Source organism: Dysidea avara, chromosome 6 (genome assembly GCF_963678975.1).
Source record: "Dysidea avara chromosome 6, odDysAvar1.4, whole genome shotgun sequence".
NCBI classification, from domain to species: domain Eukaryota; kingdom Metazoa; phylum Porifera; class Demospongiae; order Dictyoceratida; family Dysideidae; genus Dysidea; species Dysidea avara.
Window position 1 is genome coordinate 15,109,706 of NC_089277.1, and position 13,060 is coordinate 15,122,765.

The window sequence follows — 13,060 nt, forward strand, 5'->3', positions numbered from 1 at the left end:
TAAGCGCCACCCGGGATAAAAGTTCACGAGGTACATCCTTGGGTTTCATCGCCACCGCCATGAGCTGTCCTGTGTGTGATATTGATTTACAGAAGCTGAACGAACTTCAGAAAACGGAGCACGTGGAAAGCCATTTTAATGGTATGTACTAAGGATTCCGATTGTCGTGCCGGGTAGCTCCCAAGTGGTAGCTCCAGGTCGTCGGGAAATAAGAGTGGTACCCTATGTATGGCAAGGAAACTTATAACTAAAATAAATAAAGCTACGGTGCTAACATACAAAAGCAACAAGAACAGGACAAATTAAATAGTGTTCCAATCACATGCTAAAAAAAATTTGTTGAGAACAACTGATTGCTTTATGAGCAACATTATATAGTATAGTTCTACAAATACTGCAGACTGTTGAACTACTGATTGAAGGGCCCTAATGGAGTCTGAAAGTTAATGATGACCCAAGTAACTACGGTTTAATTTGTCGAATTTAAATGTGTTCATCAAATATATGCCCATAAATTCCTTTAACAGTACATTATCTATGATTTTCGTCAACATTTAATTAGCCAAATCTGATGAAGTGTAAATAAATTTTTATTTATTATGTCAGAATTCCTTGCATACGGTTGTCAATTTGAAGCGCATGGGCCAGCAGGTTTCAGGTCTTCAGAACATTATTTGATTTAGCACTCTTTGCAGTGAGACAGAACTACTGTCTTCATAAGGTCAAGCCAGATCCACTGCTTAGTTCTCTGGTTCCGGCCGATTGTAAATAGGGCTGAAACGATCATGGTTTTTTAGTATTCGAGTACTCTCTAGAGTTAACGATTGAATATTCACGAATACTAGTTGCATGTAGTCATATATCCATTTGACATGCTTTGTACCAACCTTAAACAGTTTACAGCTTTTCAAGTAACAACAATGACGCTCACACTGTATTTAAAGTACTGATGTTAGTATCCCTGACAAACAATTATGGCAATCAAACTCTTCAGCCTTCATTGTGTCACTCCCTGATGACAAATACATCATGTGAGCTGGGTCATGTGTTCTTAACAAGTACTTGTCAAGTATTAGTATTTGTTTCAGCCCTAGTAGTAAGCATGTCCTTAGGACCTTGTGCTATAACATGTGGGACTAAAAATATAAATGTTACAAGAGAAATACACTAAATGTGGGACAAATTGCAATGAAAATCATCAAAATTTTCTCCTGTTAAACTTACTTGTACATAGGGCTGAGTGATAGTACGATATATTGCGATAGTAGATCACTATCGTTATCGTGATAGTAGGGATATCACTATCGTGATAATTATGATAAGCTCAGATCTGCTTTAAAATGGTATTAACAACCTTCTATACTGTTTTACAGTTGGTGTTACCAGTTTTCTTACAAAGGAGTGGCCTGTAAAAGCTTTACCAAAAGTCCATATTCATCGGCCGCCCACGCAGTTAATTAACAAATGTGCTGTGCATGCAAAATAACTTTCTATATGACTGCAAATCATAGCTATACAACTAAGACTTTGTTAAGAGTAAAGTGTTTCATAAACTATCGGGATAGTGTTCACTATCGTGATATTTAATGAGTAACTATCGTGATAGTAAAATTTTTACTATCGCTCAGCACTACTTGTACAGTAATCAATTTGATGGGCTGGGTTTCAAGTGGATTACATTTGAAAAACTTGACCTCAGGGTATTGTAGTGACGCAGAAATAATGTCTTAAAATTATAACAAACTGCATAGGAGCTATCCAGCGGAGGAGCGTCACCTTTGACTACAGTCTCATTAGTAATGTCAAGCCATTTGCTATATACTTTAAATTTTATCGCTTTCTTATGTAGTCTCTGTAATGTGTCCATCTATCAGATAAACCAGTAACTTTTATAGTGAAGGCATATGTAAAACCTACTTAAAATCTTTGTGCCATTTCCATGCAAAAATTTTCAATGTATCATATCAGTAAACGTTTCTGTTTTGCAGATCAAGTAATACTTTTAGATGATGATGATGATGACAATGACCAAGTTCAGTGTCCTCATCCAGGCTGTGGAGCCACTTGTAAGTCTTCAAAGATACATAGTGTATACATGTTACCAAGAGTTAATAATAGTAGGGAAGGAGAGTGTCTAATGCTCAATAGGCCTGTATAAAATGAGCGCGTAGAGCACCCCGCTTATTATCGTATACCTTTGTAATTTCCTATAGTGCTGATGACCGCAATAAACACGTTATGTCACATTTTGTATGGCCTTGCAAAATCGATAGTTGGTGAGAAAGCAGTGATGCGAAGATGGCTACTACAGGGAGTGATGGAAGAACCAGAGAGAAATCGTTCATAACTTTCATCTGGCGCTTTTTCTTAGGTTGGGATTCTTCAGGCTGTGTTTCATCGGCGCCGCTTCTTTTCCTTGCCATTGCTTTCGTCTGACACTTCTTCTTCGTTACTTCCGGCTCATCACTCCTCGACTGACGCTTCTTCTTGGGCTTTATACCTCGGGACGTGGCTGAACGGTAGATTCGTGATGTAATTCTACCTGTGCTTCCGAGCGTGCTTCATCTCCGCTTTTCCTCATTGATCTTCTCTGACGCTTCTTCTTGCTAGGCTGCATGAACTGTTTCTGCTTCAATTTCGGCCAGTAGTATACCTAGGGCTGTTCATCACAAATCGACATGTTTGATTGCACACGTTGCCTCGCACGTTGCTCACGAGACTGATTCGTGAACAGTTAGTAGTATCGATAATGTCCTTCTGCGGCGTGCCTCATTTCACATCTCCCTTCATGCAATCAACACGTCTGGCCAAGAAGCCAGATTGTCTTACGCGCTCATTTTATACAGGCCTATTGAGCGTTAGACACTCTCCCTCCCTACTATTATTAACTCTTGATGTTACACATGACTATGTACTACATTGTTTGTCAAATGCACCATACGTATATCATTTACTTTGAAAGTTAGCACATACTACTGTATAGTACTTTCATGGATTGGCTGCAATCCGTGAAAATTCTCCCCATTGAAATTTGTACTTCTATCAAAATTAAAGTATTATAAATGCATGCAAGATCCTGAAGAAGTAAAAATTTCCCTTAAATTTTGAATGGTAAATTTTTTATCCTTGAAAATAACCTGCTATCAAGTAGGTCCCAACATAGCTAAGGTGTACTTCTTCACCTCATTAATAAGATCACCACAATGCCAAAATCCCAAACACTATAATGGTACAGTATCTCTAACAAGGCCATCCATATGGATACCCATTTCAAGGGCTTCGTATTTCCTTGACATACTTAATTCCAGGTTTCCCATATCTGAGATTCACCACAGAATGGGCAAACCTTCAAGATATGTCAACCAAACAATGACATCTCACATTATAGTGTACCAATTGTGATGGAAAAGGTTGTGACACTCTTAATAAAACAAACTGGTATTACTGAATATTCTAATAGAACAGTCAAAAAGCTGCAATGGAAACTGTTTTTATAAATCTGCATACACCTTCTGCCTAATTTATTGGATTTTTTTTTCCATTGATGGTTCTATTAATGATCAGTAAAATTGATTTTCTTTTAGTGTTATTTGATAGCCTGGCTGACCATCTATATGCTCATAGCTTCGAACAGGAGAGTCTTCCACAAGATCAAGTTCACATTACCTCAACACCACAAGTATGAAATTAAATATTATAATATTGTGTAAGTATACCTTGTGGGTCTTAACAAGTACCTCAAGTCCTACAATGTTTGACATACTTCCATAAAGTCTTAAATTGTCAGCAGAACAAATTCAGGTATACTGTCTTGGCATATATATAAATATAGTTTTGATTTAATTTATTTATTGAGAAAGACCACCTAGAAAGGCTGATGTGGCTCAAGGAGGTGAATATACATTTCCAGATGCACAATATATTTTATTAGTTACTCAAACAGTGTACAGCAGGTTTGTACCTCCCCATGATAAAATATTGACAGAAATCAGCCCTAAAAATAGTTTCACGGCAAGCTAGCCTACAGTGTTGGGAGTTATGTAACGCGTTACATAATATTATTGCTTTTGTGGTAACTAAGTAATATAATGAAATACGCTATAAAAACAGGTAAATATAGCTCAAGTTACTTTACTTACAAATGTAACGCGTTATTTAAGTAATATAGTTACTGTAACGAGTCTAATATTATTACTACAAGTAATGAAGTTACTAATCTCGTTAGTAATCCACTGAGTAACGCCTAGCCACAACGAAGTAATGAAGCCTACCGAATGAAGCTTATTCACCAGCTTCTTACTTATAACCAAGATTTGCACATTGTCCAACAACGCAATCGTGTCACGTGATAAGGTGGTAGTTTCACACGTGACAGCTTAAGGCTGCGGACACAAAGTAATATCAAGAGTTCATAATATAAAAAGAGAGGAGAATGTCCTACTGCAATATAGCCTGTATAAACCTGTATCTCCAAGTTATGATGCAAAATCTATAGTCACTTTCAATGTGTTAGTTGGTCAGGCATGCACTCAGCATTAAGTTTCAATAACCATTGTAGTTATGGCTTCAATAAACAGTCCACTGATGGCATTGTCAACACTCCTTAACACTTTACATGTTGACATGATATCCTAAAGAAATCAAAGTTTTACTGCATTACTTCAAGATACGCATTTATACAGGCTATACTGTAGTAAGATACTCTCCTCTCTTTTTATATTATGAACATAAAATGTATTATAGAACTTTGTGTGGGCAAGATCAAAGGAAAAAGTGTACTTTAAATTTCATAAAGTACACTCTCAGCCGGCCAACTGCTTCATCGACCACAAAGAGTGCTTTATTGCACCGCAAAGAGTGCTTTATTGAACGAATAAAGCACTCTTTGCGGTGCAATAAAGCACTCTTTGTGGGCAATAAAGCACAGTTGCCCACGTGCCTTAGTGTAGGCTAATAGCCTACGGGGCTCGCACCAGTACGACTAATCATCCAAGCCGGTGAAGGCTGATAGCCTCGCCGCGCTGAGTGATCAATCACCCCAGCCAATACGAGTTTCACCACTGGATTGCTTTTATAGTACCTAAATGCTTCGATGATGGGTGGGAGAAGGTAACGTTGCTGTTACGTTTGTTAATGTAAACGGACAAGTCCTGGAGATATCACGGAAATACTTCACCATGTGACTCACAAGAGAATCGATTGTGGGTTGCGAGCAAAACCTGCCAAAAGACGCGATGAACATCTACTATGCCAAATACGCGTGAGTTACTTTGTTAAACTAGTTTGTGTGCGTTCAGGCTGCTAATAGTTCATGCAATGCTTGTTAATTACGAGTCCTAGTATATGGTGAAGCTCAGTACACGACTAGAAAGTTCCATAAATCATTTAAAGCACTCGCGGCTATGCTTTAACATATACATATTATTACAATTACTTTATTTTATGGGTAATATGTAACTATAACTAAATAGTTCAGTTGCAAGTAATATGTAATATGTAATTAGTTACATTTTAAAAGTAACTTACCCAACACTGCTAGCCTATGTGAGAAAATCCCTATGTTTGGCATGTTTATAATACCATAGGGATTTTTCCACATAGACTATAACTATCATCATTCGTATTTCTTGTTGCACCACTTTTTTATTGCAGAAATCCTACAATTTTTAACAGCACTGCATAGCTATAATATACTGCCTTATTAAAGTATCTCCATCTTGCTGCTGACAATATATTAAAGGGGTGTGGCTCAATGCCATGTCTTGCTCACTACTGAATGCAGCTATGCCATTAAGGGCGATGTTCACCCAAAGTGCAGCATCGTGTTTTGATCATTTAAGGGTGTGGTCTGATGCAATTGTTTCATAAGCACAGCTACACGTATCTACCAGGGGCGGATCCAGAGTCTGGAAAGAGGGGGGGCACCTTGCTGAAAAAAGTTGAAGACCAAAAAAAAAAAAAAAAAAAAAAAAGGTCACAACAATAACAGCTAGTTATCCTTTACCAAATATATTATATCACGTATGTTATGTAAAATAAAATCCTATTTATAGCTTCATAAGTAAGCTGCACTGCCTCATGAACATTGTGACTGCTTTATTAGAGTAATTGACTGCTCTATTAGAGTATCTCGATCTTGTATGCAATTTCTTGAAGGGGGGGGGGGGGGGCATTTGCCCCAAATGCCCCATCCTGGATCCGCCATTGTCTACTCCCTCTTGAGTGCTTCAAATTTTAACTATGTTCTTAGGAAAGTGTCAATATGGAAAATAATGCCTTGGTATGGTTTCCTTGCATGAAGAAGAATATATAACATGCCACCTGTAAGTGGCATGAAATGGTGGCCATGTGTTGTTATGTAGTTTTGGCAGTTTTTTAAAATTCTATATTTGTAAGAGTTTTCTTGTTTTTATTGCTGTATTTGATGTTAGATGGTCTAAGATTATTCCATAAAGGTGATTTTCATCACACAAGATGTCTCTAGGAGATTTTTAAAGATGGCGTTTTGGATAGCACCCATCATTTTATGGGGGGGGGAGCTTACTTAACAGTACTACTTGCTTTCTAATAATAACCTCAGTGAAAAACAAGTAATTAAAATGCGAAAATCTTGAGATTGTCAATCCGCGAAAATTACTTCCCTCGCAAATTAGTACGTACATGGTATTATAGTTCTATACATCATATCATTATTCCTTTGATACAGTGATTGTGTTGTAGAAGTTCAGTACAGTAATAAAGAATTTGTTTCAAAACTTGTCTGTTAGTCCTCCTTTAATGGTAGGGAGGTCAATATACCTTACATTACTCTTGCTTAGGGTATAGCATATCAGCATTTATCTGTTATATGATTTCACAGGACGTATCCATTGAGTATGAAGGTGTGATCACTAGAGGTACAAGACTTTAAAAGCTGGAACACGTTTGAGTTATCATACAGTATCATATGTACAGTAGACCCCCCAGTTATCCGACCCTTGTTTATCTGAAATTTTGATTGTTCTATTAGAGTATTTTGAGTGCAGTTGTATGTTCTATTACTCTGTATATAAATGTATGGGCTTTAGTTATCTGAACAAATCACTTATCTGAACATTGTCTAAGAATACTGGGGTTCGGATGACTGAGGGTCCACTGTACTTATATGATCACTTTGTGTTGATAGGAATCATGGATGCTGTGAATGCTCATTATAAAACAATCAGAGATAGCCATTACTGGTTGTCGAGGGATACAGCTCACATTTACTCTACTGCAGAAGATATTGGGTGGGGTTGTGGCTACCGGAATGCTCAGATGATATTTTCTTGTTTGTTGGACGATCCTGTCTATGCTGACCATATTAAGTCAGGTAGAACTTATTGTAGCTAAATTACTTGAGCACTATATAAAGAACAGAACTAGTTTGTCAGATTGCTGCCAATAGTGCATCTTTACATTACACCTACAATCACAACCAGTAATCCAAAATATCTACTCAATTAGAGTATATGCGAATCGTTGATCTACGCACACACAAGTGAAGTATACTTTTCACCATGAATGGATAGCCACACCAATACTCTACACATTTGCACCACAATCATACCTCTGATTTTATCAGGCTACTTTTCCTGAGTGGCGTGTGCCGGGAATGTTCCGGCACCTTGTAATGCCACTGGCCAGCTGAAACACAAGACTAGTGACATGAGCAGCTTTGGGAGTCCAATATTAAGACTGGAGACACCGTATGACCCACTTGGCCATTTTCTGTTCATATATCAATCACCCAACCACCACCCATAATGACGTGCTTGTGTTACAGATACCGCCATGAAAACGGTGCTCAAATCATGGTTATATCACTAGTTACCTTGTTTTGGATTAAAGTAAAATAAACACTATGGTTGGCTGCATTCATGTGGAAAATTTCAAACCCGAAGCTTTTGACCTTTCCAAGCTATACTGGATTAAATCGCTTATCTCACAATCTATTGATGTGCATAGATCGGTGGTTTTGCCAAATTAGGTCTTGGAAGCTTTGAGATCAGCTACTTTTAGTTAACAATCCAATGCTTTAAACTATAAATAGTATAATTAAGACAAAAGGACAAATGTTGTAACTATTATAAATTGTATAGTTTTGATTGGTCCAGTAGAGTAGTTACTTGACTGCTCTATTAGAGTATCTTGATTGTTAATGCAGTAGGAGGTGAAAAGTAAACTATAATTGAAGTCAGTTAAATGAAATTGAATGCATGTTACTGAAATACAGACAAAATGTCAATACAACAATAGCTAGACTGCCACTGAGAAAGGGGGTCTCTGTCAAAACCTCAGAAACCCCCTTAGATCCACCACTAAATAGGTTTACCAATCACCAATTTGTAAATGGTATACAGGCACAATGTGGAGTCTATGAAATTTATAAACCCGAAGGCCCGCACAAGCGAAGCGAGGGCACTACAAAGGGCCTGAGGGTTTATAAATTTCATAGACTCCACATTGTGCCTGTATAACTGCTTTAGACTCTATTTCATGTTACACTCGGACTACTTATCTCATCCACGACTGTTTCTGCCATAGGCTCGGCAAAAGCAGCTGGTTTTCTTGCAATAATACTAACATCATGGCAACTATGCATGCTCACGTGAGAAAATAAGTGCCCTCATTACATCACTGCACGTGAAAAATGCATAGTGATTGGATAAACCTAGTTCTGAGCATATGTTATATTGTGCCTGAAGGCGTGGCATATATTAGATAACAAGGTGGAGTATATGAGATTTATTACCCATCCAAAACAGCCTAAATAGAGTCTAACATAGCATATTACTATTGAGCTATTGTTATAATATTGAGTAACTACATTTTTACCCATTAATTGTTAGGCTTGTAGTTTAACATATTAGACCTAATGGAGTAAGTAATAACTGTAGTAGCAACTATGGAATAAAAGTATACAAATCTTTTATTCTATTCAGCGTCTAGTAACTGAATAAGATGTTGAATATTTTCATAATCTTATGCAATTTATTATTATTGTATGTACCTAGTATTCGCTGGAATACCAACCATACTGGAGTTACAGCAGACAATAGAGAAGGCATGGCAAGAAGGTACCTTGCTATATGTCAACATGTGTCAGCCATATGCTGTGTACTTGTAGGGTTTGATCCTAAAGGACGTGAAGAACTAAATGGAAAATTAGTAGGTACTAAAAAGTGGATTGGTACTACTGAAGTAGCTGCTCTACTCAGATACCTTAGGATCCGGTAATTTATCCTATATTGTGTTCTCATCAGACTGATGCACTGCTAACTTATACACTATGCCTACATACACCTCTGTACTATATTGACAGGAAAGTCAAAATCATTGCTGTTTTGTGGTCTTTACTGAATTGATAAAATCCTTCATTCTCGAAAGGAGCACATTCAATGCCTTGCGTACAGAATACATTGTGTATCCTCCTGAAAATGTGACAACACTAAACCACAGAATTTTTCCCTCCGAAATTTCTATCCATTCAGTTTTATATGAATGTAGAGTATGGATTTCTTAAATAGTACGCACACTTGCATTGACATGTGTACAATTACAAAAATATATGGTTGTATCACTTCTTTTTTTTACTTGTATGTACAACTTGTAGTGCTGAAGTGGTTGACTTTACAAAACCTTCTGGAAATCACTCCACTCATCCCAAGTTGTTTCAGTGGGTAAAGGATTATTTCACGAAATCAAAACTCTCAGGACAACGATTAGAAACAACAGAGCAATCAGAGTTACCTTCATCATCCTCTACAGTAACTAGTGATGTAACTACTGAAAAGAAAACAGGCCACACAGCATGTGGTGGCAACAATTTAGCAGAATCTGAATCTTGTACTGAAAGCAGCGAACAAGATTTCCATGGAGAGCCTGGTAGAAAAAGGACTAAGCTTGGCAGTAGTAGTAAGTTAAAGGGAATCATTGGTGCCTATATTGGAAACTTATTGTATAGAAGTTGCTGCTGCTGCTGCTGCTATGTCCACTATTGGTACTGCTGATTCAGGGACATTACCTCCACTGTACCTGCAGCACCAAGGTACTATTGTGTTTTCTTGCTTGTGTACAGTAAGCTACAAAGTGTTTTCCAGTACATATTAGGTTGTATATAGGACCCACTTGGTGACCTCATTAATAAGCATAATTGGCATAGCACCAGCTATTAACTTGGCAAACAATTCTGGTATCCATGCTAAGGGTGAATCAGTGCTGTGTAACTCAGGAAATTCTTTCAGTAGTGCACACCTCAGTTACATAATCTCATCATAGTCTTTGCAACAGGGGATTGCATAATGTTTCTTAATGTTCCGTATACAGTGGGACCTCGTCTATCCGAACCCGCTGGGGCTAAGCCCTGTTCATAACTTTGGATGATCCGTAACTTTGAATCATCCATTAGTGCATACACAAATGCAGTCACTTATTCACTATATACCTGTTAAATGATGGTACTCGACTAGTGCTGAAACGATTATTCGGTTATTTGACTATTCGGTCGGCATGACACTATTCGATTCATTAACACTATTCGATTCATTAACACTATTCGAATAATCGTTAGCACTTTGTACACTGTATTCAGATGGAAAAGCCAGCCTTGAAACTTAAGATTGTGAATGAAGTGATGTATCTATGCTGTAAAATTCTATTTAGAAAAGATAGAAATAGCTCTTAGGCTTTACCTTGCTCCCTAACAAAAGGTTTCAGTACTTATTCAATAGAAATATAAGCTTAAAGAATAATCGAATATTCGGTCGTTTTGTTCACAACTATTCGAATAGTAAAAATTGCTATTTGTTACAGCACTATACTCAATGTTACTAATGGTCAACACTGCAATAAGAGCACTTAGCACTTCAATACAAGTAGGATACCCCACTGTCTGCTAGGGTTTGGTCTGTGGTCACCACCAAACTATCAACAAATTAACCAATGATTACCACCTAACCAATGATTACCACCTAACTGTCCTCAATCTAATTACATGCCAATGTCTTTAAATGGCTTCCCTCCAGCTGGCAAGCTAATAACCTTCAATTATTAGTCACGTGCAGTACTTCAGACCCATTCGGTTACCGAGTGTCCGGATGTTTGGGGTCCGGATAAACGAGGTCCTACTGTAGCTATTACCATATCACTGCAATAAGTGTTTTGTTGATATTGAAGAATACCTGAATATCAGGGTGAGAAACATTAACATAGCAAATTATTTCGGGACCTACTTGACATGGTCACTACAAATGAGTAAAAGTATTTCAAGTGTTATTTTATGTACATAGGTCACAGCAGAACAATTGTTGGCCTAGAACAATCATGCAGGGATCAGAATAAGATGTTCCTATTACTGTTTGATCCTCTGAAGCAAAAAAGATTCATGTTAAAAGTCTTCACCCCTTCACGTGGCACAGCCATACAAAGAAACATGAGGAGAAGTATATCACAAGAAAAACATGAACAATATGAAATAGTGTTTGTAGATGGATTACTATCAAGTGAAGAAAGAGAAGTAAGTGTGACAGATATAGCAAATGGGAGGTGATAAATCCCAGTAATTGTAGCAAATAAATAATTCTCCATCATTTAAACTGGCATTTAACATACATAGTTATCACTTATGCCCTAATGCTCAAAATAACAGTGCAAGCAGGCAGTTTTTTTTAATTAGCTCATGATCACATGACAGAGAATGCAATTTTGTTGTATAGCTGCTCTCAGCCATCATAATTATAGTCTATGTGATGAAGCAACATTAAAGAAACAACATGTGGAGATATGAAACAACAATAGTATAGCCTTATCAGATGTACTTATCTCTTGCATGTACTTGTGTTGTCAAGTTAATCACACGTACATATTTGGAATTGCAGGCAGCAAAAATTGTGAAGGTGTATCAGAGATTTGATTAAATAATTGTGTTATTCCAGTGTACATAATAATTATTTAAATACATGCATTATAAACTATATCTTGTACAAAAAAAACCTATTGCAAAATGATGTGTAATTTCTTTTTGATCGTGTACAGACTAGGAGTACACAAATGTTAAAATATTTAATTATATCAAATTAAAATAAATTATACTAAAAAGAAGTAATTTTGTGCAAAACTATAGTTCATAATTATGGCTGCATGACATTAAAATTTGTGGCCTCCATTGATTCCATCCATGTGTGCAGTGTATATATATAATCTAGACTCTGAATTTTTGTATTTTAAAATGCCATGAAGTGTAATTACCTCAAGTTTAATGGCCACAACCATCATGTGCCTGCATTGAATAGGTGCTAATTATAATTAAAAGGTGTCAAGAGAATTTAAGACATGTAGCTATAGACAGCACAAATTTATAGCTGACAATAAACCTGGTATAATAGCATTTTGACTGCTATACTCCTATATTAATATTATGTGCTTCACATACTTATCAGCTTTTATGCTAGTGTTCATGCATGCATCTACCACCACATGTATATTATGTGGGAGAGCTTTGTTGTGAGAGGTAACTGACCTGGTTGCCCAGTAAATATATATATATGATACAATTGCATGTACATAGCTACACAAAACGTTATAGTGTAGTCGATTTAGAGGTGTGCGATAACAAATTTAGGCATATCTCGGTATTTCTTTTTGAAGATATCTCGATTATCTAACATATCTAGATAATTGAAACAAATACATACTATATAGTCAACTGCCAATTATGTAACCAGTAAAGTGAGCAAATTACAATTTTGAAGAGTATAAAAAGTGAAAGTTTGTTTTAGTACAGTGCCCAAGTGGTGGGAGACTACACCATCAGATATTCCTTAATATACAAGTAATTTACGGAAGTTTACTATTATCTAGATAAAATTAACCTATCATCCTAATCTCAATAAGTCTTCTGATATCTAGAGAATCGCACACCTCTACCTGTTGGGGAAAACCAAAGGTCTCAAATCTGATCCTCCTTGAGGTATTCTATCATTTGATTCTCGTCAGAAATAATACTGCAAATGAGGCTTTACCCTCAGTTAATAATACCATA

General features: G+C 36.8%; 1 protein-coding gene across 1 annotated transcript; it reads left to right on the forward strand.

The window, feature by feature from the left end:
• On the forward strand, window positions 1-12,100 carry LOC136258616 (zinc finger-containing ubiquitin peptidase 1-like). Its single transcript, XM_066051957.1, has 11 exons — window positions 1-141; window positions 1,989-2,066; window positions 3,585-3,679; window positions 6,860-6,896; window positions 7,166-7,351; window positions 9,036-9,098; window positions 9,149-9,254; window positions 9,635-9,936; window positions 9,986-10,069; window positions 11,310-11,536; window positions 11,898-12,100. Exons 1-11 carry the CDS (start codon window positions 60-62, stop codon window positions 11,934-11,936), a joined length of 1,299 nt encoding a protein of 432 aa, XP_065908029.1. The 5' UTR covers window positions 1-59; the 3' UTR covers window positions 11,937-12,100.
• Window positions 12,101-13,060: the final 960 nt, after the last annotated feature.